Here is a 27,987-nt window from a genome sequence, read left to right as displayed (position 1 = left end):
CTGCAGAGCTGTTCGGAGGTGGAACGAGCTGATGCCCTGATATATGCCACCTGGGGTCCCTGATGGCCGCAGTATGCCGCAGTGGGCCGACGGGAAACCTTCTTTTCACAGACGAGAGAGCCAAACGCCTGATCGTGCAACTTCGGTTTTCTTTTTTGTTCATTGTACATGTGTTGATAAAAGGATACTAATGGTTAGAGACCCGGAAATTTCGCGGATTCTTCTGGCCTCAGGATAGAATTCAAAGTTGTAGGTGTGCTCTACCCATTTTTAACATTGTTATTTGGCACTACCTGATTCGCTTACTTCTCTCCTAGCTGGACATCATTGGCTCACGGTCGTAGACGGGCTAATGGTCAATTAGGTTAGGTTAGCTACATTATAAATACTTTAAAACATTGTGGACGGTTGATTTGGTTAGACAGCTACATTAAAAATACGGGAAAAGAAAAGCGAGCATGAACTTCGGGGAACTTCGGGTTTCGGCTCTCTCGACTCACCGAGCAGGTGGTCGAAGGACAGGCGCGTCTTGCGCAGCAGCTGCGTCACCAGCCGCGTCTTGTTGGCCGCGTCCTCGACCACCAGCCAGTGCAGGTTGCGCACGTGCATGAGAGTCTGCGCCAGGCGCGTCAGCTCCGGGATCTGCTCCGGCCGGCGGTACGTGGGCGTGATGACGTAGAGGCGCGGCTCAGCGGGGCTCGCGGCGGTGGTCGTCTGGGCGTCGCGGCACGCGCCCGCCAGCTCGCGAGCCAGGCGCGCCGCCAGCTCGCGCAGCGCGGGCTGCCCCGAGTCGGGCGCCGCGTCCTGGGCCGCCTGCTGCGGCGGGCCGGCCACCCACGTGCTGGAGGCGTGGAACTGCAGCACCAGCACGCACGCGGCCAGCACCACGAACAACCACATGACCTTGTACTGCTTCATGGCGGCCGCGCGCTGCAACACACGCCACCCTCTCTGCTCAGGACCGCGTGTTGTACCCGTGGAACTGCAGCACCATGAACAACCACATGACCTTGTACTGCTTCATGGCGGCCGATTGCTGCAACACACGCCACGCTCTCTGCTCAACACCGCGTGCTGGAGGCGTGGAACTGCAGCACCATGAACAACCACATGAACTTGTACTGCTTCATGGTGGCCGCTCGCTGCAACACACGGTACCCTCTCTGCTCAACACCGCGTGCTGTACCCGTGGAACTGCAGCACCACGAACAACCACATGAGCCTGTACTGCTTCATGGCGGCCGCGCGCTGCAACACACGCCACCCTCTCTGCTCAACACCGCGTGCTGGAGGCGTGGAACTGCAGCACCATGAACAACCACATGAACTTGTACTGCTTCATGGTGGCCGCTCGCTGCAACACACGGTACCCTCTCTGCTCAACACCGCGTGCTGTACCCGTGGAACTGCAGCACCACGAACAACCACATGACCTTGTACTGCTTCATGGCGGCCGCGCGCTGCAACACACGCCACCCTCTCTGCTCAACACCGCGTGCTGGAGGCGTGGAACTGCAGCACCATGAACAACCACATGAACTTGTACTGCTTCATGGTGGCCGCTAGCTGCAACACACTGCACCCTCTCTGCTCAGGACCGCGTGCTGTACCCGTGGAACTGCAGCACCACGAACAACCACATGATCCTGTACTGCTTCATGGTGGCCGCTCGCTGCAACACACGCCACCCTCTCTGCTCAGGACCGCGTGTTGTACCCGTGGAACTGCAGCACCACGAACAACCACATGACCTTGTACTGCTTCATGGCGGCCGCGCGCTGCAACACACGCCACCCTCTCTGCTCAACACCGCGTGCTGGAGGCGTGGAACTGCAGCACCATGAACAACCACATGAACTTGTACTGCTTCATGGTGGCCGCTCGCTGCAACACACGGTACGCTCTCTGCTCAGGACCGCGTGCTGGAGGCGTGGAACTGCAGCACCATGAACAACCACATGACCTTGTACTGCTTCATGGCGGCCGCTCGCTGCAACACACGGTACCCTCTCTGCTCAGGACTGCGTGCTGTACCCGTGGAACTGCAGCACCACGAACAACCACATGATCCTGTACTGCTTCATGGTGGCTGCTAGCTGCAACACACGGCACCCTCTCTGCTCAGGACCGCGAGCTGGAGGCGTGGAACTGCAGCACCACGAAAAACCACATGACCTTGTACTGCTTCATGGCGGCCGCTCGCTGCAACACACGGTACCCTCTCTGCTCAGGACTGTGTGCTGTACTCGTGGAACTGCAGCACTACGAACAACCACATGATCCTGTACTGCTTCATGGCGGCCGCTCGCTGCAACACACTGCACCCTCTCTGCTCAGGACCGCGTGCTGTACTCGTGGAACTGCAGCACCACGAACAACCACATGATCCTGTACTGCTTCATGGTGGCCGCTAGCTGCAACACACGGCACCCTCTCTGCTCAGGACCGTGTGCTGTACCCGTGGAACTGCAGCACCACGAACAACCACATGACCTTGTACTGCTTCATGGCGGCCGCTCGCTGCAACACACGGTACCCTCTCTGCTCAGGACAGCGTGCTGGAGGCGTGGAACTGCAGCACCATGAACAACCACATGACCTTGTACTGCTTCATGGCGGCCGCTCGCTGCAACACACGGTACCCTCTCTGCTCAGGACTGCGTGCTGTACCCGTGGAACTGCAGCACCACGAACAACCACATGATCCTGTACTGCTTCATGGTGGCTGCTAGCTGCAACACACGGCACCCTCTCTGCTCAGGACCGCGAGCTGGAGGCGTGGAACTGCAGCACCACGAACAACCACATGACCTTGTACTGCTTCATGGCGGCCGCTCGCTGCAACACACGGTACCCTCTCTGCTCAGGACTGCGTTCTGTACTCGTGGAACTGCAGCACCACGAACAACCACATGATCCTGTACTGCTTCATGGCGGCCGCTCGCTGCAACACACGGCACCGTCTCTGCTCAGGACCGCGTGCTGTACTCGTGGAACTGCAGCACCACGAACAACCACATGATCCTGTACTGCTTCATGGTGGCCGCTAGCTGCAACACACGGCACCCTCTCTGCTCAGGACCGCGAGCTGGAGGCGTGGAACTGCAGCACCACGAACAACCACATGACCTTGTACTGCTTCATGGCGGCCGCTCGCTGCAACACACGGTACCCTCTCTGCTCAGGACCGCGTGTTGTACCCGTGGAACTGCAGCACCACGAACAACCACATGATCCTGTACTGCTTCATGGTGGCCGCTCGCTGCAACACACGCCACCCTCTCTGCTCAGGACCGCGTGCTGTACTCGTGGAACTGCAGCACCACGAACAACCACATGATCCTGTACTGCTTCATGGTGGCCGCTAGCTGCAACACACGGCACCCTCTCTGTCAGGACCGCGAGCTGGAGGCGTGGAACTGCAGCACCACGAACAACCACATGACCTTGTACTGCTTCATGGCGGCCGCTCGCTGCAACACACGGTACCCTCTCTGCTCAGGACCGCGTGCTGGAGGCGTGGAACTGCAGCACCATGAACAACCACATGACCTTGTACTGCTTCATGGCGGCCGCTCGCTGCAACACACGGTACCCTCTCTGCTCAGGACTGCGTGCTGTACCCGTGGAACTGCAGCACCACGAACAACCACATGATCCTGTACTGCTTCATGGTGGCTGCTAGCTGCAACACACGGCACCCTCTCTGCTCAGGACCGCGAGCTGGAGGCGTGGAACTGCAGCACCACGTACAACCACATGACCTTGTACTGCTTCATGGCGGCCGCTCGCTGCAACACACGGTACCCTCTCTGCTCAGGACTGCGTGCTGTACTCGTGGAACTGCAGCACTACGAACAACCACATGATCCTGTACTGCTTCATGGCGGCCGCTCGCTGCAACACACTGCACCCTCTCTGCTCAGGACCGCGTGCTGTACTCGTGGAACTGCAGCACCACGAACAACCACATGATCCTGTACTGCTTCATGGTGGCCGCTAGCTGCAACACACGGCACCCTCTCTGCTCAGGACCGTGTGCTGTACCCGTGGAACTGCAGCACCACGAACAACCACATGACCTTGTACTGCTTCATGGCGGCCGCTCGCTGCAACACACGGTACCCTCTCTGCTCAGGACCGCGTGCTGGAGGCGTGGAACTGCAGCACCATGAACAACCACATGACCTTGTACTGCTTCATGGCGGCCGCTCGCTGCAACACACGGTACCCTCTCTGCTCAGGACTGCGTGCTGTACCCGTGGAACTGCAGCACCACGAACAACCACATGATCCTGTACTGCTTCATGGTGGCTGCTAGCTGCAACACACGGCACCCTCTCTGCTCAGGACCGCGAGCTGGAGGCGTGGAACTGCAGCACCACGAACAACCACATGACCTTGTACTGCTTCATGGCGGCCGCTCGCTGCAACACACGGTACCCTCTCTGCTCAGGACTGCGTTCTGTACTCGTGGAACTGCAGCACCACGAACAACCACATGATCCTGTACTGCTTCATGGCGGCCGCTCGCTGCAACACACGGCACCGTCTCTGCTCAGGACCGCGTGCTGTACTCGTGGAACTGCAGCACCACGAACAACCACATGATCCTGTACTGCTTCATGGTGGCCGCTAGCTGCAACACACGGCACCCTCTTTGCTCAGGACCGTGAGCTGGAGGCGTGGAACTGCAGCACCACGAACAACCACATGACCTTGTACTGCTTCATGGCGGCCGCTCGCTGCAACACACGGTACCCTCTCTGCTCAGGACCGCGTGCTGGAGGCGTGGAACTGCAGCACCACGAACAACCACATGACCTTGTACTGCTTCATGGCGGCCGCTCGCTGCAACACACGGTACCCTCTCTGCTCAGGACTGCGTGCTGTACTCGTGGAACTGCAGCACCACGAACAACCACATGATCCTGTACTGCTTCATGGCGGCCGCTCGCTGCAACACACGGTACCCTCTCTGCTCAGGACTGCGTGCTGTACCCGTGGAACTGCAGCACCACGAACAACCACATGACCTTGTACTGCTTCATGGCGGCCGCTCGCTGCAACACACGCCACCCTCTCTGCTCAGGACCGCGTGCTGTACCCGTGGAACTGCAGCACCACGAACAACCACATGACCTTGTACTTCTTCATGGCGGCCGCTCAATGCAACACACGCCACCCTCTCTGGTCAGGACCGCGTGCTGTACCCGTGGAACTGCAGCACCACGAACTACCACATGACCTTGTACTGCTTCATTGCGGCCGCTCGCTGCAACACATGCCACACTCTCTGCTCAGGACCGCGCTGCAAGCCGCCTTCAGGCTGATTTCAAACTGCGCACATGGAACAGCTTTTCTTGGAGCTCACAATGCAGTTCTCTTAAGAATGCACTACGTTAACAGTCCCTCCTCCCTTCATAAGCACCCCCCACTTTGCCTTTAGCTAGCAATTAACATACGTCTCACAGCAATGTACGAGTCTAGTCCTTGAAGTAAAGAGACAACCAAGTTTTAATACGTACATTGAAGGTACTGGTAAAAACCTTGATGTTTTCCGCTGTATCTTTGCTGTCGTTCTTCGTTGCTACGTTGTCTGGTGAGAGCAGAACATGTTCACGACAAGCTTAAGAAATGTGTAGTGCGCTCTGCCACACGACACTTGAGCTCACAAGTTTGTCGCATAGGTCCTTCTTGCAGTACAACAGTTTCACAAATGCAGAGTGTCCATAAAAGAACGTTCCAGTTAGAATGGGATATTATAACAGTTTAATTTACACTATTCACAACAAATCATTCATAAAATTGAAGATAAACTAACCTATTTTGTCTTGCAAATGTTCCATATGTGCGCATTTACATTTACGGCACATATCCAACCTGATGTATAATTCTGCCTACTCTATGGTTAACACGTCCGGAGTAATGGAGGCAATATCCTCATCAATTCTGTGTCTCAATCCTGGAAAATCATTAGGTAGCGGCGGAACGTAGACACGTTCTTTTATAAAGCCCTAAAGAAAAATAATCGCATGTCGTTATGTCAGGTGAACGCGGAGGCCAGCGAAAAAGAGCTCTGTTTTCTCGACAATTACGACCAATCCAATGGTCACGGACTTCGACAGTTAAGCTTTAAACGAAACTCACGTTGAACTGACATTACAGATCCACTCTTAGCAATGTAGCATGTGTGCTACAGCCTCTACCTTTGATAATGTTTATGTTGGCAGAAATGGTTAACTTATTTTATTAACCTTTTCGGATGCCCTGGTAATAAGAGTTATTTTGGATTTAAGTTTGTTATATTTTGTTTTTAAAAAGGAAATTGTAATTCTTGTTTAGTCTTATTAATTTTAATTTTAAGATTTTAAGTTATTATATTGGTCTGGGATGTTCAATGACACTACCGAATATTTTGGTAATCGCTGCGCTAGGTGGCGCGCGAGCAGAACAGCTGAGTGTGTGACGTCAGGGGTGACTGGCGAGCGCCAGTCGCCTGGTGGGCCCGGGCGGGCGCGGACGTCAGTAAAACGCGGGTTGGCCATGGTGATGGTTCTACGTCGAAGTGACTTGCCGGTCGAACATCTGAATACGAGTGTTCCTTATTGAATATGAACGGGGTTCATAAATATAATTTAGAACGCATTGGTACGATGAAACGCGAGTGGTTGGTGAGGCGTGTGTGAATGTCGTGAGGATTTTCCAAGGATGAATTATGTGCGCCTAAATAACCTCCAAGACGGCTTGGCGAAGGAGTCGTCATATCCGTACAATTACCTGCATCTACGGTAACGTGTTATGGCGAGGGTTTGCCATTAAAAACACTCGTGAGCAAACAAGTGTATTTGGTGAGCGGACATCACGACATCAAAAAAGCAAGTAAGTGCCCGCTGTGCCACCGCCCCGTTGACCCCTTTGACCCCTGGGGCGAAGCTATAATTTGTGGATTTTGGAGATTTAAATTAACGGACTAATAACACTGAAAACTGGGATTTTACGTTCAGCGTGTTCACCCAATACCTGCCCGACGAGGAAGAAAAAAGGCGTCGAACGTTAGAAAATGACTTAACTGAGAAGGGCTTGTTAACCCATAATTTGTAATTTGCTAAATTTTCGATATTTAGATTTGGTGTGTCAAATTTTTGCTAGATTTCGCCTATTTTAAGGTAAATTCTGTTAATTGGTATTTACAGTAGTGCTACGCCCGGTGCGTATCTATATTTGTATTTGTATTAATATGTTCTTTATATTTTTAATGCCTTTTGGGTAGTTACATTTAATTTTTCGGAGCTCCGAAGTATATGATCCAAATTATACTTTTTGGGGGATTTGTTAAAGTTTTTTTTAGTATTATTATATAGCTTTTTTTATAAGTAGTAATAGGGTATGTATTTTATGATGTATGCGCTGATTTGTGATGAAACGATTTTATGGTATTTTTATATATATTTATGAAATGTTGCCATATACGTTTTGCGTCTTTTTAACTTGCTGCCTCCTCACACTGTTCGCAATCTTATTAGTATTTTTTGAGCCTGCCATTAGTTTGGGTTTTAACATTTTTTTGGGGTTACCTGCGTTCGCGGTACGGGGCAATATAGGAGTGTACTGTGTCGCGGGTTGCGGAAGTTGTTTGGTTTGGCCGGGGTTTAGGGCCAAACTTTACAGCGAATTGCAGAACGCAAAACGCTTTACGCTCAAGAGTCGCCATTTTGCGTAGGTGGCGCTGCAAGCGAGAAAACAACAAAGCAGCACTCACGCATGCGCTCATATAAAACTGTTTAAGTTAGGTACTTCTAAATTGTGACCTTGGACCAAAACTGTACAAAGCTTACAGTTGATACTATTAGAATTTATAACTGGAATATTATTTTATGGGCATACTGTTTAAGTTACTTCTAAATTGTGACATTGGACCAAAACTGTACAAATCTTACAGTTGATACTATTAAAATTTATAACTGAATTATTCTTTTATGGGCATACTGTTTAAGTTACTTCTAAATTGTGACCTTGGACCAAAACTGTACAAATCTTACAGTTGATAATATTAAAATTTATAACTGGAATATTCTTTTATGGGCATACTGTTTAAGTTACTTCTAAATTGTGACCTTGGACCGAAACTGTACAAATTTTACAGTTGATAATATTAAAATTTATAACTGGATTTTTTTTATGGGCATACTGTTTAGGTTACTTCTAAATTGTGACCTTGGACCAAAACTGTACAAATATTACAGTTGATACTATTAAAATTTATAACTGGAATATTCTTTTATGGGCATACTGTTTAAGTTACTTCTAAATTGTGACCTTGGACCGAAACTGTAAAAATCTTACAGTTGATACTATTAAAATTTATAACTGGATTATTCTTTTATGGGCATACTGTTTAAGTTACTTCTAAATTGTGACCTTGGACCAAAACTGTACAAATCTTACAGTTGATACTATTAAAATTTATAACTGTATTATTCTTTTATGGGCATACTGTATAATGCGATCGGAAGTGAAGCAAGTGGTTAAACATGACAGTAAGTAACTTGCTGTGGACATTGAGTAAAAACAAAACTCTTTTTGAATGAGTACCAGCTGCTGAATTTTTTTACCTTCTTTCTATTTTAAATTTTAGAAACTTCAATACTAATTTTTCTTAAAAAAATTTAATTCAAAATATTAAAAAAGCTGTGTGATTTTTTTCTATATCTTATTTTTTTAATTATGCATTTGGAAATAATTAAAAATCATATTTAACTTTAAGATACCAGACAGTTTATTTTGTCTGCATATATTTCCCATAGTAAAATGCAAGAACATTCTGCTTTTATAAACCCTGTAAAATTTAAAAACCGTTTATTAAACCGATTTCAATAGTTTGAATGAATAAAAACTAGTTTTTATGGAAAAAAATTATGAAAAAATTATACAAAAGATTTTACCTAAAGTTTAAGGACAGGAACGTTTTGTAGAATTTCGAAATGGTCCTTAAGTTTTGACGGGTAATCTAATAAGTGATTAATTTTTGAAGAGGAATGCTAATAGAAATATAAATTCGTGAAACTGTGAGAATGAATATGTAAGGAAAGTAAATCTCTTCTAACGTGTATTGGGACAAATTTTGGTAGATTCTTCGTGTGTGAAAATATACCGTAAGTATATTTACATAAATTTTAAGTTTGACTATTGTTTGTATCTAAAAAATATCACAAATATTTAACTTAGGGAAAACATGTACTTTTGAAAAATTTGTTTTCAAGAAAAAAAATTAAAATTAGGAACGAAATATTTTAACATATGGTGGACCTTGAGTAAAAACAAAAGTAAGCAAGTATTAGATTTTTGCGAATCTGAGTACATAGACGCAAGAAGTCTCAAATTTGTTAAAGCGTTTGCTGGTACCAAATACTGAACTATTAGTTTTAACTAACTTTATTTAAATATGTATTGTTTAATCTATAGTGAATAACGTTATATTTAGGCTCCTTAAAATCATATTAGCGATTTCCCAGATAATAAAAACTACGTTTAGCCAAAGTAAATTGGCAGTTTAAGAAACATCACGTTATTTGACCAAAGATACTGGAAGAAATGAGAATTGTCGCATTCAAACAGATACCAAATGAAATGAGCTGCAGCGTCCAGACGTAAGATTAACAGCCGTCTCAACGTTAGTGACTAATGGATAGTTACCCTACATTACAGTCGATAGCTCACAACAAGGAACATTGCAGATGATTGCAAACCAGGAAGCTACAGCTTCACTCAACACTATACGCATAACTCACGTAGCACCAGTAGCTGCCGCTGAAAAGTCAAAGCTGCTCTAAAAGTGAGGTACTGGTAGCGTAGCGTTGATTGCGTGAGGTAATGGCGATGAAAATAGTTATCTCTGATCGAGAATTACTCCAGCAAACATGGCTCTGACCGATTATCGGACCACCGAGAGTTACTTGAAACGGCGCCTTTAAGAAATGACATGGCGGTGCAAGATCAATTGCTATGACATGAAACGAAACACTGTTTGGAGATCCGAAGGCTATCACGTGTGCTTCACCGCCAAAGGTAAAGCGCCGTCATGAATTAAGGTATTATAGCAAATACTAACGAACATTAATCTAGAGCAAATATCGATAAGAAGCCACATACCGCAGCACGTCTTGCCTCAACTGTATTACGTATGTACGATTCTACATATTCCTAGCGAACACGTACCAAGTTCGTGCCAAATTTACATTTATAATGATCTTCAATGTTCGATGTTACGGGAATACACAACACGTAATGTGCCGTAACTCAGACATAGCGAGGGCTATGGTGCGCAAAATCTCGCTGTTAGCATGGCCAGACTTACATGACTCAAACATAGCGAGGGCTATGGTGCGCAACAGCTCGCTATCAGCATGGCCAGACTTACATGACTCAAACATAGCGAGGGCTCTGGTGCGCAAAATCTCGCTGTTAGCATGGCCAGACTTACATGACTCAAACATAGCGAGGGCTATGGTGCGCAACAGCTCGCTATCAGCATGGCCAGACTTACATGACTCAGACATAGCGAGGGCTATGGTGCGCAACAGCTCGCTATCAGCATGACCAGACTTACATGACTCAGACATAGCGAGGGCTATGGTGCGCAACAGCTCGCTATCAGCATGACCAGACTTACATGACTCAAACATAGCGAGGGCTATGGTGCGCAAAATCTCGCTGTTAGCATGGCCAGACTTACATGACTCAAACATAGCGAGGGCTATGGTGCGCAACAGCTCACTATCAGCATGGCCAGACTTACATGACTCAGACATAGCGAGGGCTATGGTGCGCAACAGCTCGCTATCAGCATGGCCAGACTTACATGACTCAGACATAGCGAGGGCTATGGTGCGCAACAGCTCGCTATCAGCATGGCCAGACTTACATGACTCAGACATAGCGAGGGCTATGTTGCGCAACAGCTCGCTATCAGCATGACCACACTTACATGACTCAAACATAGCGAGGGCTATGGTGCGCAACAGCTCGCTATCAGCATGGCCAGACTTACATGACTCAGACATAGCGAGGGCTATGGTGCGCAACAGCTCGCTATCAGCATGACCAGACTTACATGACTCAAACATAGCGAGGGCTATGGTGCGCAACAGCTCGCTATCAGCATGGCCAGTCTTACATGACTCAGACATAGCGAGGGCTATGGTGCGCAACAGCTCGCTATCAGCATGACCAGACTTACATGACTCAGACATAGCGAGGGCTATGTTGCGCAACAGCTCGCTATCAGCATGACCAGACTTACATGACTCAAACATAGCGAGGGCTATGGTGCGCAACAGCTCGCTATCAGCATGGCCAGACTTACATGACTCAGACATAGCGAGGGCTATGGTGCGCAACAGCTCGCTATCAGCATGACCAGACTTACATGACTCAAACATAGCGAGGGCTATGGTGCGCAACAGCTCGCTATCAGCATGGCCAGTCTTACATGACTCAGACATAGCGAGGGCTATGGTGCGCAACAGCTCGCTATCAGCATGACCAGACTTACATGACTCAGACATAGCGAGGGCTATGTTGCGCAACAGCTCGCTATCAGCATGACCAGACTTACATGACTCAAACATAGCGAGGGCTATGGTGCGCAACAGCTCGCTATCAGCATGACCAGACTTACATGACTCAAACATAGCGAGGGCTATGGTGCGCAACAGCTCGCTATCAGCATGACCAGACTTACATGACTCAGACATAGCGAGGGCTATGTTGCGCAACAGCTCGCTATCAGCATGACCAGACTTACATGACTCAAACATAGCGAGGGCTATGGTGCGCAACAGCTCGCTATCAGCACGGCCAAACTTACTTACGTGACGGTTTAGGCAGTAACAAATCCATGCGTTATTAAGTCATAACAGTAAGAAAAATACCATGTAAGCGCGTGCGCAACTTCCCCCAATCGATCAATGGAAGACCGTGCATTCTGAAGTACGTGGCATTCAGTTGGCAACGGCGCCCCAGCTTAAAGCTGTCCAACTACAAACTTGAGCGAGTTCACGTTTCGAAAATAAAATAATTTCACACTACTCAGTCTGCAGCTGCAATAAAAATGGAAGGAAACACTATTGATATCGATTAATTTTGTTTCCCTTGTGATAAGTATCTAATTGATCATAAGTAGGTCATGAAAATTATAAAACTGGAAACGGGAATAAAAATGTAGTAAAATAACTTGTCCCTCCAGCTGATTCAAAAACTTCTGTAAAAATTATTTCTTCAAAAACAAATGTTCTGTAAGCCTGCACATACAACCCTGCTACAACTCGCGACTTGTAACAAAAGTAAGCAATAAATTCCAAATTAACTTGCGGATAGCAGAAAACACAAATAACAGAGCTATTTGCTGTTTCTTTAATTATCAAACTATTTGTGTTGGAAATTTCTTGGGTATTTTAAATTTATATTAAGTGTTCCAATTTCTCAAGTCCGGTTAAAGTGTGGATATATATTTAACCTTCATTAAATCACACCTAATTCCCCTCAACTCTACTTAAAGGCCAATTAAAAAATGTAAAACAAGTTTTTTTCTATTTACATATTTCCCCTACAAATTTATTATTATTTTTTTCATCACTGGATTCATTGCCATGCTTAGATTTAATGAAACCAGAATCAAGAACTTAAGATTTTCCCAACTGAATTTAAAAAAAAAACTCTCGTATTTATTTTCAATGTAAAAAAAAGTATTGTAAAAATTCACAACTTCATTTTTTATGTAGCAATGCTCTTACCAAAGTTGATAGCCTTCGGCTTAGGATTTTTCGAACTCATTCGGCGTATTTTTAAGGGTGACATCCTCAACTGAAAAACATCTACAGGATCGTTATGCCCATGGAGCACACTTCTATGTCCTGTTGCATGGCACAGACTTCGAAGAATGAATAATAATACATTTCCTGGCAAGTACCTACACCTTGTCTGCTGTGTATGTTTTACTATTCCGTGTTTAAAAATAATAATAAAACCTTATAAACAAGGTATGCCTACCCACTAACTTATAACCATACCATATAAAGGTTTTTATTTCTTTACCGTTATAAAGCCTATGCCTATAAGCATATGTATATAAAGAATTTTATTTATTTACCACTATACATACTATGATTATATATTAGTTTAACCTTATGAGCATAAACATAACTATATCAACCACTATCCCTATAAGCATACACAGTACTATAAGGTCTTATTTAAACAACTTGGGGACATTTCTTATGCATCATGTACTTACACCACTCCACCCAATATGGTGTCTTTTCCTAGGTCCAAGATGGCAGAGGATGTAGCATATTGAAAGCTTTCCTGGGGTGTGTCCTATGCATGATATGGAAAGTATCCTTAGGTGCACTTTGCCTACACCTCTCCATCCAAGATGGTGCTTTTTAATTACAAGGTGGCGGATGATGTAGCACATTAAAGGCTTTTCTTATGCACTTAATGCTTGTAAAGGAATGAATTATAGTAGACAAAGGGCAAATCCAAGATAGTACTTCCTATTGGACGATACTTGTATTAAAGATGGTTGCATAAATGCTTGAAATAAAAAAAACGATTGTGAGAAATATCGTTGTGGTGCTCTATGTGAACTAAATTTTGAAATTTATATGTTGTGCTCCATAGCAGACGACACGGCCATTCAAAACGGGTGATTGTGCTGTCCTTTGACAGTGTGCGCTGAAATTAAAGAATGCTTATCTGAGAAATTATTTTTTTAATTAATTAATTATTAATTTTTTTAATGTGCTGCTCTCTACAAGATGTCACTTTTTATATAGCTTCAAAGACATACTTTGCAAGCATATATTATTTATTTATTTATTCTCCAACTGATCTCTTAGCCCAGTAGCGCAGTCGGCAACGCAACGGGCTACGGTGCGGGGGCTCTGAGTTGGAATCCCGGGTAAGACATGGATGTAAAATGTGTTTTCCTAATCGTCTCCTTGGTGCTTACCCTTACACCAACAACCACAACTACAGTTTCACAACGACTCGGCAACATTAAAATTAATATGAGATGATTGGCTCACTGGTGCTGCCAAATTGCTTGTGGGCCACCCATCTTAAAAAAAAAGTGGCTAAGGTCACCACTTTTTAACCTCAACATGATGGCCTCCCTCAGTCCGTTTTCAGCTCAACGCAAGATTTTTTTTACAGATAAATTCCACTGGTTCCTTCTCCCTTCAAGCTTCGGAACCAAGATGGCCACCACCAGCAAATTACATCACCATTGTCATCCTCTCCACTACATGACCTCTTTGCATACCCACATGCTACATGTTTGTCAACAATCTGTTGACATAGGTCAATGCCCCCACTTCTGTGGGCTATGTTTACCCACACTGACCATTGCACTATACCCTACCCACGCCGTACTTGCTCCAGAACCAGCTATCTCCCACTACTCATATACACATTAAAAAGTTGACAGTGTAATTCATATATTTATTGAGTTATAACTGTCGGTACACTCACAACTGTGTCCGGCAAGTGGGGATAGAACTGCGCTCTATCTTCTGGTCGTTGCAGAAGTGTTAGCTTGAAACCACGCCATATGTGACCAGGAAAATGCTGCCCATCTAGAACAGAAATCATGTTCGTTTTTAACAGTGTACACACACTTAATACCAAAGTATTTCCACATCTTATCATATATTAACTGAAATAGTGGTATTTTTTTCCATTCATGTATGCCAACAAAAGTCATTTTTTTACACACCTACACATATTTTTTTTGGTAATGTTTACTTGATATTTAATTATCTAGCTAACTAGTTATCAGCATACCAGGAAAATCACTTCAAAAGGAGTCTTTCTGAAGGATCAATTGTTTGGCATCAAAAATCAGAAACAAAATGCACTACACTGAAAGAAATTTTTGTATATTTTACAAGGAAAATCCTTGGAAATCCTGTTGCCAAGGATATTACTTGTAAAACTACAAGGCAGAGCTTTGTACCATGTGCGATTCTGCAAGGCTCTGCCTTGTAGTTTTGCAAGAAATATCCTTGGCAACAGGGTTTCCAAGAATTTCCCTTGTAAAAGTACAATTTTTTTTTAGAGTGTACGCAGAGACTGACGCACAGTACTGATGCAAGGGAAGGTCATGGAAGAGTCTCCCAAGATGCGGCAGCCACACTTCTGCACGACGGAGGGAAAGCCACTGTCCACAGTTGGGCAGCTCGAGAGACCTGCAGTACTTGCAGCTCTACGAGAGAACTGTTTCATCGCGTTTGGATGTAATCGAAATGCCTCTTCACCTCGTCTTTTTTCAACAAGTCTCGATTGATAATATGTTTATAACAACCTTCCAAAGTCCTTGTTTTGACGTGACAACGTCTAATAAATCGATGAACGCCGGCTGCACGCACGAAAAAGTGTCCCGTTACGCAAATTGTCCCGTTACGCTCATTGTACGCTTGCGCCGCATCTGTCTCTCTTCCACTCGATTGGAACAACCATCGATTTGACATTTTCGAGGCACATTAAACTTGAAACACTCCCATTCGTTTCCTACTTTTCCTATCATCGTCCTATCCTTAACAGAATAACACAGATTGGAAGAAGTTAAATAGCAAACATGTATAAAAGTTATAGTTAAAAAAATCTCTTCGTTAAAGTAATAAACATATTTGAATTAATGAGTGCAAATAAAAGAAAATTTATCAATTAAATTGTAGATTTCATTTCACTCCTTCTTTGTATCCATACAAAATAGTGATAATTCAATAAAAATGATTCAACTTTATTCATAAAAGTATGCAATGATTTCATCAATGTTTTGTTATGACGTTGTCACGTTAAACTATCGTCCGTAAACCGACTTTACAGACAGCCATTTTTTTTATAAGTGTTGTTTCAGCATTCTCCTCGCAGAGTTGCACCAGAATTTCTTGAGCTTCAACAAATAAAACAAGGAACTATTCCTTTCAGTGCCAGGACGGGACGGCGACAGACGCTTTATAGGAAACTCCATCTATGCGTCAGCCGCTGCATAGGAATCCCACCTTGAGGGTATACTCGTGAGCTCACCACTAGGTCCATAGAGCTGAATGTAGGTGTGCCTGCTGCAGCCTGGCTTCCTCTCCCCATCGAGGTCAGAGGTCACGCCACCAGCTCACCTGTAACACAGAGACAGACACGCCATGAACGAGACACACTCGCAGAAGCCACGCTCCCAAATACAAGTATAATGTCTAGAGCAACGGAATTTTCGCGCATTCATTTAGTCGCAAGCTAGAATGCAAACCTCCACACTGTCGCACTGTGTTCATGATTGGACCGCAGTTGTTTGGACACGCCCCTCTACGACCGTGAGCCAACGATGTCCAGCTAGGAGAGAAGTAAGCGAATCAGGTAGTGCCAAATAACAAGGATAAAAATGTTCTCGCTAAGAAATTAACCAATGTGAAAGTAAACATGGGTCGAGCACACCTATAACTTTGAATAATATCCTGAAGCCAGAGGAATCCGCGAAATTTCCGGGACTCTAATAATGTACATTACCAAGTATATTCAACAGTCACTTCGCCGCAACTCTGCAGTGACACCAGTGTGTGCTTCACTACTTGCTCGTCAACGTTAACATGTGCTGATTCGTCCCCCCTCCCCCTTTCCCACATGGCAGGGGTACACCTAGCAACTGGTTCCTGTTGCGCACGCTGTAAAACAAATTGCATAATTGTACACCATACTTATGTGGCAGCAGTGTTAAGATCCAAGATACGTAATCCGACACTTACGAAGGTAAGAGTTTTTTTAATTTTATTTAAGTTGAATTATCAAAAGTGTATTACATATTTAGATTCGTTAAATTTGTCATAGCTGTTGGTAAGTTTTTACTCCGTGATGTGTAAATTCAATCGTGCAAAATTCTTATACAATTTTACCACTATTGCCAGTTAGTTTTACTACAATATTTTGCATATTTTCACAAACTATAATGTGGAAATATTTTCTTCTTCCTGCAATAATTTGAATTTTTTTTTTGTTTCAGTCTGTTAACCAATACTGTGCATTTTAAAGCTTCCTTACCTTTAATTATTATATCTTAAACACGTATTTCAATTAACATCAATAAATTGATGACGTTTTGAACCCACGGATATTTGATCTCCAGATCTCCAGTCTTACGTCTTGACACCTCAAATATCGCGCACAGTGATGTGTTAACGAACTAAATGGAATACCACTAGCATAAGGATCTGTTCGACTTTATCTTTAAGGTTCAGGAAATTTGCAGAAGCATTTTTGCAGATACTTTCTTTATTAATCAACTCAGACGAATGTTATGCACTTTAAAATCGACATAGGTGTGTTTCAAACAGCACAGTTTATTGATAAAATTAGTATGTTAGTAAATATAACAATCATTGTATGTACACGTCCAAATAAACATTAAAATGTAAGATGAGTCATACTTGAAGATTCCCCAGCACCGACAACAGACACGGCAGCGCAGACAGACCACAGTCCCGGCAGCGCAAACAGACCACAGACTCGGCAGCGCAGACAGATCACAGACACGGCAGCGCAGACAGACCACAGACACGGCAGAGCAGACAGACCACAGACACGGCAGAGCAGACAGATTCTGCAAGACTAGAGGCATGCGCACATCGAACTCCCTCGGTTTATAATCCCGTTAGGGCATACCCGAACGGAGATAGGATGGTTGTCCAAATTCGGAGAAGCAAATTTTGGGCACGGATTCCGATAACCGGGAAACAGATACGCCATTTCCAATCGCGGCATGGTTCTGACAACTGAACAGCTACGTCGAGAGGTTGAGACCCATCCCAACTTCGGCGCCACCGAACCATATTCCATCCCGTTATATACCCCAGGTCACCGACAGTGCTTACCCCCACAAGGGTCCCAGGTAGTGCCGTCACGGGCCCATATCACATCCCTGGGACCCCTCGGTCACCCAGTTGCCACACTGTCACACTGTGCCACACTGTGCCACACTGTGCCACACCGTGTGTGTCAACCCTCACGGTGGAGAGTCACTGCATCTGTGGATGTCACAGGAACCAAAACACTATCAGTTAAATATTTTAGACCATCCTGTCTAGTGTGCTAAATAAAAAATATCATAAAAGTTCAAGTTAGTGCGATCAATCCTATGTGAGAATAAATACTTTAAGAAATAAAAACACATAAAATTATTTAGAACAATATTATTAATTAACATTCTAAAATACTACAAAAGAAAAACACATGTAACCAAGTTATTGATTACCATTAACACTTCTCGTTTTCTGTGTCTGTCACCCACGAATTAGAGTGAGTTGGGAAACACCACTATTTCATCAGGGACCATTCATTACTTCATTTGAGAACCTTTTCCACCAAATACGTATCGGGATACATCGTGGGCTGGATCCCTTCAGCACAGAAGCCACCAAGAATAGGTTCATGGTGCGTACCTTCGAGGTAGTAGGTCCTAGGTTCCGATTTGCGAACGCACTAGCGAGTATGTCCATAAATTTAAAAGATATCAAAACATTAGTTTTACTATGCAAAGAGTATTTATGTGATTTAAAACTACAGTTGTTTTAAAATGTTAACGTATGCATACAACTAATAACATATTCATCTTTTCTATACAAACTTTTGACGCTTTACTTTTATTTTAAAAGTTAATCGTTGAACATTTTGAGATGGCCAATCCAATAAAATTTTTATTTTGTGTTCTCACAGTACTGAAAACATGTTTGATATAATCTGCAGAATTTTATTTTAAAGATAAAATGGGAAGGAAAATTTTTATCCTTATCACCTCTTGCGAAATATAACTAACATTCAGTTGATTTGGTAACGCTTCAACAGGAAACACGTCTGTCCTGAGCTAGGCGGGTCTTGGAACAGTGATCTTCCACTACAGAGGACGAACCGGTTGCACAGGATCGCTTTGAAGCTGTAAGACTCGAGCACGTGATGGGTTTTGGTACGGATACAATGGCGAGCCACATGGACACAGATAAACACTTCCTTCTCACTGCCAATTGAGCTCACTTTACCGCTTCGCTCTCACGATCTCTCTCACGTGGCGCATCGCGAATGCCAAGTCTGCATGTTTCAGTGAATCCAACTCCTCAGGGCTAGTTTTTACCTTTATTCGCCGTTCGTATTTGAAAAGAAACACAAGTTTTGTTTTTATAAAAAAAAATTGGTTGTCTGTAAAGTCGGTTTACGGACGATAGTTTAACGTGACAACGTCATAACAAAACATTGATGAAATCATTGCATACTTTTATGAATAAAATAAAATAATTGTTATTGAACTATCAATATTTTGTATGGATACAAAGAAGGAGTGAAATGAAATATACAATTTAATTGATAAATTTACTTTTATTTGCACTCATTAATTCAAATATGTTTATTACTTTAACGAAGAGATTATTTTAACTATAACTTTTATACATGTTTGCTATTTAACTTCTTCCAATCTTTGTTATTCTGTTAAGGATAGGACGATGATAGGAAAAGTAGGAAACGAATGGGAGTGTTTCAAGGTTAATGTGCCTCGAAAAAGTCAAATCGATAGTTGTTCCAATCGAGTGGAAGAGAGATAGATGCGGCGCAAGCGTACAATGAGCGTAACGGGACACAGCGTAACGGGACAATGTGCGTAACGGGAAACTTTTTCGTGGGTGCAGCCGGCGTTCATCGATTTATTAGACGTCATGTCAAAAATTACTTAAAATTTCTCATTAATTGTTTCTGAAATCATTTTAAATAAACCAAGATACATTTACCTTGATTCCTTCGTGATAAATCATTTATCGTCAGAGGCAGGACAGTAATTATTTAAAAGTATTTAAATTAAAAAAAAAAACAAATATAAATTTTAAAATGCATGTTACTAAATAGTAAGTACTATGACAGGCATATAAAAATGCAATTTACCTATCAACAAAATAATTATCATTGTAATTGAAATTGAATTGAGTGCATGATTAATTTTATTATCGATTTAAATTTTACACTGGCTGTACATCTCGTCAGTAACGACGCCACTCAAGGCTGAAACATCAAGAGAAACCACTACGTCACTGAAGAAGGAATCAGCCATAGCCAAAGGCTGGGAAGATGGGAAACAGACTTCAAAGAGACCGGACGAGGATTCAAACCCGTGACCTCCGGAACGTGGTTCAAGTGTCTCGCTACTGCGCCACCTAGTCCTCCAGTGAAGCGAGTTAGGTTACGGTTGTGTCTCAACATTCGCTAGTTCACCCGAACGTATTGGATTACGGCCCTAAAACCATAGTCACAATCAGGGAAGGGTGCCTCGTTTGTGATGGAAATTACCAACGAGTCAATAATAAAATAAATTAAATTAAAATATAAAAATTGGTTAAATCACTTGTCTTCAACCAATGGAATGCGGGTCCGATTTCCGGTAGATTATTTGCAAGTCAGAAACGTGGTGGACATTTACATTAGCCGTTTCCCTTCATCCATTCTTATAATTAATGATCCATTCTTTTTTCATCACGTCTTATCGTGTTCATGACCTCGAGGTTCACAAGACGTTAAGCCCAATTATTAATTTTTAAAATGGCTTACCCCCAAAGTATACTAGCTGAACTGTTAAAAGTTTAGCCATTGAAGGCTAAAACGTTAATGCACAGACACAAAAAGTGTGATGTATTTATTTGGTTGTAAACATAATGGTGTCAACTTTATTCGACACCGACATTCGCCTGTCCTAGCTCGGAACATAACTTTCCTTTATGCGCGAGATCAACAATGGCGGACGGTTGTACCTAGTATTTAGAGAGCTCTACTCGAAAGAACACAGCCACTCTATTGACCACTGATGCTTGATGTAAACAACACGCAATCCACCTGAATCAATCAACCCTCACATTACTTCGCGGTGGAGATAAGATACAAGGATACCTGAAGGATTTGCGCGATATTTATTCGGAAATTTTTGTAACGATATTCATCGTAAACAACCACACAAAGAAACTGGTTGTGATAGGTGACACTAGTGCGACATTTTGTACTTAGTACGCAACGGTAGTGTGAAGATAAAGATGATAATTACTCATGAATTATTCACGCCGACATTTTTTCCTCGGTCCTCTAAATGACGTGTATGCTGACGCTCGTGTCAAAACTCACTGTATGAATCGTGTAGCATGAGTTTGTGATGTAAGCAATGTGGCACTCTTCAAATGATGTCACACGAAAGTTTACTTGTAAGCGTATGTTAGTTAGTATGGTTTTAAACAGCAGTGAAAGAAACAAATATTAAATAGACTATTCTTGAAAAAAGAAAATAGATAAAGGATTTTTCTTTGTAGTAATATTTTGTAAATAAATGAAGCATGTGTTAAAAATTCTAGATCTATTTCTCAACGCACATTTAATTTTAATTATGTGTTTTAATTGTATTGTGTATTATTATCTGCATGATTGTGTTTACTCTGATAAGTTTTAAACGAAATTATTTATTAGCAAACAGCGAATACAACAAGTATAGTTAAAACCATATATATAAAATATATATATAAATTTTATATATATATACTTTATATATATATATATATATTAGCAAAGCAAAGTATTGCTAAGCCCCCGCATCGCATTGGAGGTGGTAGGATATATGTAAATATATATAACTTAAAAGAGCCTTCATTAAAAATACACAGTAAGATCTCTTCTCACGCATTATGGGGAAACAACGGGCATTTCAGTTAAGGCGGAATTACAATAGCCTGTCGCCTTCGTCCATCACTTCTTCGTCCATCAAAGCCACGCAGCTAGCAAAGCGATTTACAACACGACTTCATCCGTCGAACTATTTTCCCAAGTAAGTGCTAGTGTTTTTCTCTCAGAAAAATCATTTCGATGTTGTTTACTAGTTACGTCGTGTTTATGTGCGCGTTTGTTTTAGTGTATCCTCGGGAAAATTTAGAGTCGTGATTGAATTGTTTTGGAAATGAGTTTCACCAACCTCAATGTTATTATACAAAACATCTGAGCATGGCCCCCACATTCGATGAGGGGCCCTGGACCCAGGATTGGAGACGGCCCCCCTCCCCCCAATTTCACAGTCACGTGCTACATTATAATTGCATGGTTATTTCTTAGCTACACTCTTTTTAGAATGTTATTCAGGCGCGTAGGAAGCAAATATTTAATGGGGGGGCAAAGGAGAGTATCATTATAAGTGGTGGATTTAACAAAGGTGGTGTCCGGGGGGCTCTTCCCCGGTAGAAAAAAATGTATTCTAAGGAGCAAAATGGTGCTATTTAAGCATCTTTCGTACATAAAAATAGAATGTACTACTAGCAGAAATTTTCACTTTTTTTTATAACAAATTTACTTAAGGCTCGGCATCACAAAACAGGGTTCACTTTTCAGTTTTCGCCTCGTAGAATTCATTTTAAAGGCAATTTGATGAATTTTCCCACTGCACAGAGTAAATAAATTACAAGCACCTTCAAATTTAGTCTCCAGATATCATCAAGTTATCTAGAGCTGTAGAAAAGGCAAAGATTAAAATTAAAGATGGAAAAAAGCTTTTCGCAATAACACTCATATTTTATTCAGGAAAGTCGAAATTTTATTTTGGTATTAAAAATTAAAAAAGACAATATTTTAATTTTTTCACTGTCAGACTCCCCTTAAGAATAAGTTTAAAATGCGAACCCCACAGAATAGGCGAGTGAAGATGCTTAAAAATAACTGCAAATCTGCTTGATAAATTCTTGTTCAATGATTTGTAGATTCAAAGAAATTTTTTATTACCTACTCGATGGAATAATCACGAGCGAAGAGCGGAAAAAAAATATTGTACCGACATACTAAACTTTAATGTTAAATAGGAATATTACATATGATTTTCGGGATCATGTTAAATTCGTTTCAGTCTAAAGTGCTCAAAAGTAATACCTGAGTTAAAGGAATCCAACTCTTCTTCTTAGGATCTTTGTCTTCACAGGCATTACAGCCTAATGTGCACTGCTTTTTAGGCGGTGGTTGTGATGAACTGCAGGACTGTGCAGAACGGTTGTTGAAGAAAAAGTTGATGCTCTTCTGAGTCATTGTACGCCGCAAAAATTAAAATACTGTTAAAAAAATTTCCTCCTTAAACCCCAAATGTTTTTCATCACTGCCATTCCGCACAACTCACTCACGATACTACAGATAAATAAGTTTATTTTAAACAGTTCTGTAGTACGGCTCACAAAGTTTCTTGGACTTAAAAGCAAGATGTACAGCTGTTGAATGATGACATGTGGAAAGCGCTCTGCACATCAGGTCGTTGCCGTAAGGTAGAAACGAGGCGGGGTGAATGTAACGGTCTGAAGGTCAGGTGGGTCTGAAGGGTGGACAAAAACGGAGCGTAAGCTACTGCAATGAGCGGAAACATTTACTGGTCTTATATCCCCCAATAATATTTCCGCTATCAGCACTGTGAAACATGAATATTTAGAAGAAAACAAGAACAGTTGCCGTATTTATTGTGCCTGTACACTTATCGAAAAGTCTTAATTTATTTTAAGAATAAAGTAGCGCACAGACAAGAAAATCCCACAAAACCACTTAGCATTGCAATGAAGACAATGCCTCTTGTTCATCTGATGCAATGGCCGGGCAAAACCATCACTTTGCCCGGCCATGAAATGTTATGGCCGGGCAGTCGCCTGGGTCGCCCCCCGGTTCCTACGCGCCTGATGTTATTTAACCTGAAAATACAGGGTAAAATTGTGGTTACTATTTTATAAGTCCAAACTAAGCTTTGTCTATACAATTATTTTACTTTAAAATAACCACAGCGAGTATGTATATATATAATATATAAACAGGGCTACACCCAGCCCCACCCTTGTGGGGGCCATTCATCTGAACGACAATTGTGACAATTGACTGTCGCAGTTAAAACCATAGATATAATCCATCCGTCCGCCCGTCAAAAGTATGAGTTCGCCAAATTTTTGACAGGCCCACGGATGGACTTCATTCGAGCCCTCCGATTGGCTAACAGGTCACGTGACGGACGGGGGTGACGGAATATTGTAATTCCGGCCTTAGGGCCTATTGCTCAATAGCAGCTGGACAGTTCATAACTAGGGACCGGAAAAATTCGCGGGTTCAATGACCTCCAGGATGAACTCCATAGTTCTACGTACACTCGGTCAAATGCCACGCACTCATTGGCTGATGTCTTGTGAGACGTCCCATCGTAGCAGCCTGTGATTCGATAAAGCTTTGGTCAGGTGTTACTCATTGGCCCAGAGTCATCCAGGTGAGTTGTGAGCCAATAGCAGAGGCAGCACTGAGGTATAACTATTTGTATTTTAGCCTATCGCGAAATGAATTCGCGAATTTTTCCGGTCTCTCCATAACACCTGATGAATAAACACTACCAAGCAAGGCCGGTGGTCTGATAAAGGGGAGAGACTTAACAGCAACGTCTGAATAGTTACACATATATCACGCTAGTATAACAATTTACGAACGCCAGGATACGCATACACACTAGCTCTAGTTTTCTGGTCAAGACACACCTGAGAAGCATACAACCCTCGACGGAAATTGCAGCTCTTTATTTAAATGAAAATGAAAAAAAAAAAAGCATTAACATGCAATCTCAAAAAAAATTATTTGATTTTTAATACTTCTACAAGAGTAAAGCATAACAAATCAAAACCACTAACAGCTGCCTCGCCGAATTAACACACCTTAAAATTCATGACTAAAGAAATAATATCGGCTGGGCGTAAAACATAAGGATACTCCAAAAGAGATAATAACATTTGAATAACAAATATTTAAATACTTCAACGCAATGTTTACGGCTTATCAGTAAAGCCATAAATTAAAAAAAAAGATCTGTCAAGAACAAAATACTGTCGCGCGCATCCTAAAATTACAAACAAGCGATCCGTTTAAACTTACGAACCGAAAAATAATTCAGAAACTGAATAGAATCAGTTTTAGTAAACTAAAGTAAATGAAAATAAATCAAGAAAATAAGATTCTATATATATCAATGTAGCCTAGGCCAAGGCAACAAAAATAATGATTCATATCTTTTCAAACCATTTTAGTTTGTGTTACTCAATGTATTTAAGCCTTTTGTTTGGTTTTATTGTAAGTTGTAATATTTATTTGCGGAAGCTAAAAAAGGCAGGCAAATGAGAGCTAGTTTATGTTCGCGACAGTGTCATAAGTTAGTAAATATTTAATTATTTTGTTTGTAACTTTCTCGTAGTCAGACAATAAAATTGCTATGTTCCATTTGCGTTTTATTGTATCTTTCTTTCTATTTTTCACAACTGTATCAAGGATAGACAAGGCACATTTTTAACAGACACTCCTCAAAGCCTCTACTAGATAACCATAATTAAACTAACAAACATTTAAAAACTATGAAGCCCTAGCACAATTATGTCATGATAGTACTTCAGCCACCCCATTCTCCGGAAGAATTTAACGGTTTTCTCCCCTCAAAAAGCAGGTCCGGACACAACATGTCACCCCACGAGCCACTCAAACCTCTACTCTCATTTGCCCACACAAACCCACGCCGCTCAGCCCGAGCCAATACCCTGCCAGCTTGACCTTCGAGCATCTTCCACCCAATCACCGACCCTGGCACCCGCCACGCACGCTTACATTACTGCTTCCAGCCGGGGAGTGTGCACAACTATCCCCGCTTCTGATCTCGTGTTCACTTGCATGACCGCTTCCAGCCGAGGAGTGTGCACAACTATCCCCGCTTCTGTTCACGTGTTCACTTGCATGACTGCTTCCAGCCGGGGAGTGTGCACAACTATCCCCGCTTCTGTTCACGTGTTCACTTGCATGACTGCTTCCAGCAGGGGAGTGTGCACAACTATCCCCGCTTCTGTTCACGTGTTCACTTGCATGACTGCTTCCAGCCGGGGAGTGTGCACAACTATCCCCGGTTCTGTTCACGTGTTCACTTGCATGACTGCTTCCAGCCGGGGAGTGTGCACAACTATCCCCGCTTCTGTTCACGTGTTCACTTGCATGACTGCTTCCAGCCGGGGAGTGTGCACAACTATCCCCGCTTCTGTTCACGTGTTCACTTGCATGACTGCTTCCAGCCGGGGAGTGTAAACAACTATCCCCGCTTCTGTTCACGTGTTCACTTGCATGACTGCTTCCAGCCGGGGAGTGTGCACAACTATCCCCGCTTCTGTTCACGTGTTCACTTGCATGACTGCTTCCAGCCGGGGAGTGTGCACAACTATCCCCGCTTCTGTTCACGTGTTCACTTGCATGACTGCTTCCAGCAGGGGAGTGTGCACAACTATCCCCGCTTCTGTTCACGTGTTCACTTGCATGACTGCTTCCAGCCGGGGAGTGTGCACAACTATCCGCGCTTCTGTTCACGTGTTCACTTGCATGACTGCTTCCAGCCGGGGAGTGTGCACAACTATCCCCGCTTCTGTTCACGTGTTCACTTGCATGACTGCTTCCAGCCGGGGAGTGTGCACAACTATCCCCGCTTCTGTTCACGTGTTCACTTCATGACTGCTTCCAGCCAGGGAGTGTGCACAACTATCCCCGCTTCTGATCTCGTGTTCACTTGCATGACTGCTTCCAGCCGGGGAGTGTGCACAACTATCCCCGCTTCTGATCTCGTGTTCACTTGCATGAATGCTTCCAGCCGGGGAGTGTGCACAACTATCCCCGCTTCTAATCACGTGTTCACTTGCATGACCGCTGCCAGCCGGGGAGTGTGCACAACTATCCCCGCTTCTGATCACGTGTTCACTTGCATGACTGCTTCCAGCCAGGGAGTGTGCACAACTATCCCCGCTTCTGTTCACATGTTCACTTGATGACTGCTTCCAGCCAGGGAGTGTGCACAACTATCCCCGCTTCTGATCACGTGTTCACTTGCATGACCGCTTCCAGCCGAGGAGTGTGCACAACTATCCCCGCTTCTGTTCACGTGTTCACTTGCATGACTGCTTCCAGCCGGGGAGTGTGCACAACTATCCCCGCTTCTGATCACGTGTTCACTTGCATGACCGCTGCCAGCCGGGGAGTGTGCACAACTATCCCCGCTTCTGTTCACGTGTTCACTTGCATGACTGCTTCCAGCCGGGGAGTGTGCACAACTATCCCCTCTTCTGATCACGTGTTCACTTGCATGACTGCTTCCAGCCGGGGAGTGTGCACAACTATCCCCGCTTCGGTTCACGTGTTCACTTGCATGACTGCTTCCAGTCGGGGAGTGTGCACAACTATCACCGCTTCTGTTCACGTGTTCACTTGCATGACTGCTTCCAGCCGGGGAGTGTGCACAACTATCCCCGCTTCTGTTCACGTGTTCACTTCATGACTGCTTCCAGCCAGGGAGTGTGCACAACTATCCCCGCTTCTGAACTCGTGTTCACTTGCATGACTGCTTCCAGCCGGGGAGTGTGCACAACTATCCCCGCTTCTGATCTCGTGTTCACTTGCATGATTGCTTCCAGCCGGGGAGTGTGCACAACTATCCCCGCTTCTAATCACGTGTTCACTTGCATGACCGCTGCCAGCCGGGGAGTGTGCACAACTATCCCCGCTTCTGATCACGTGTTCACTTGCATGACTGCTTCCAGCCAGGGAGTGTGCACAACTATCCCCGCTTCTGTTCACGTGTTCACTTCATGACTGCCTCCAGCCAGGGAGTGTGCACAACTATCCCCGCTTCTGATCTCGTGTTCACTTGCATGACTGCTTCCAGCCGGGGAGTGTGCACAACTATCCCCGCTTCTGATCTCGTGTTCACTTGCATGATTGCTTCCAGCCGGGGAGTGTGCACAACTATCCCCGCTTCTGATCAAGTGTTCACTTGCATGACTGCTTACAGCCGGGGAGTGTGCACAACTATCCCCGCTTCTGTTCACGTGTTCACTTCATGACTGCTTCCAGCCA

At 43.9% G+C, this 27,987-nt stretch overlaps 1 protein-coding gene across 3 annotated transcripts in view; it reads right to left on the bottom strand.

Annotated features, from left to right (window-relative positions):
- The window catches only part of LOC134529843 (galactosylgalactosylxylosylprotein 3-beta-glucuronosyltransferase P), an 81,600-nt gene that overhangs the window by 10,455 nt on the left and 43,158 nt on the right, over positions 1-27,987 (bottom strand). For 2 of the 3 annotated variants that reach the window (XM_063364346.1, XM_063364347.1), the window contains exons 2-4: positions 16,093-16,181; positions 14,536-14,639; positions 501-930 (exon numbers count right to left, since the gene is read on the bottom strand). In XM_063364346.1, coding sequence (XP_063220416.1) covers positions 501-918 — 418 coding nt within the window. In that variant the 5' untranslated portion in view covers positions 919-930; positions 14,536-14,639; positions 16,093-16,181. Of the gene's footprint in view, positions 1-500; positions 931-7,283; positions 14,640-16,092; positions 16,182-27,987 lie in introns of those variants that run through there. The other variant, XM_063364344.1, reaches the window with a different exon arrangement.

This window comes from Bacillus rossius, chromosome 2 (assembly GCF_032445375.1).
Source record: "Bacillus rossius redtenbacheri isolate Brsri chromosome 2, Brsri_v3, whole genome shotgun sequence".
In the NCBI taxonomy this organism is placed as follows: Eukaryota; Metazoa; Arthropoda; class Insecta; order Phasmatodea; family Bacillidae; genus Bacillus; species Bacillus rossius.
This window is presented reverse-complemented; position numbering and strand designations above follow the sequence as displayed.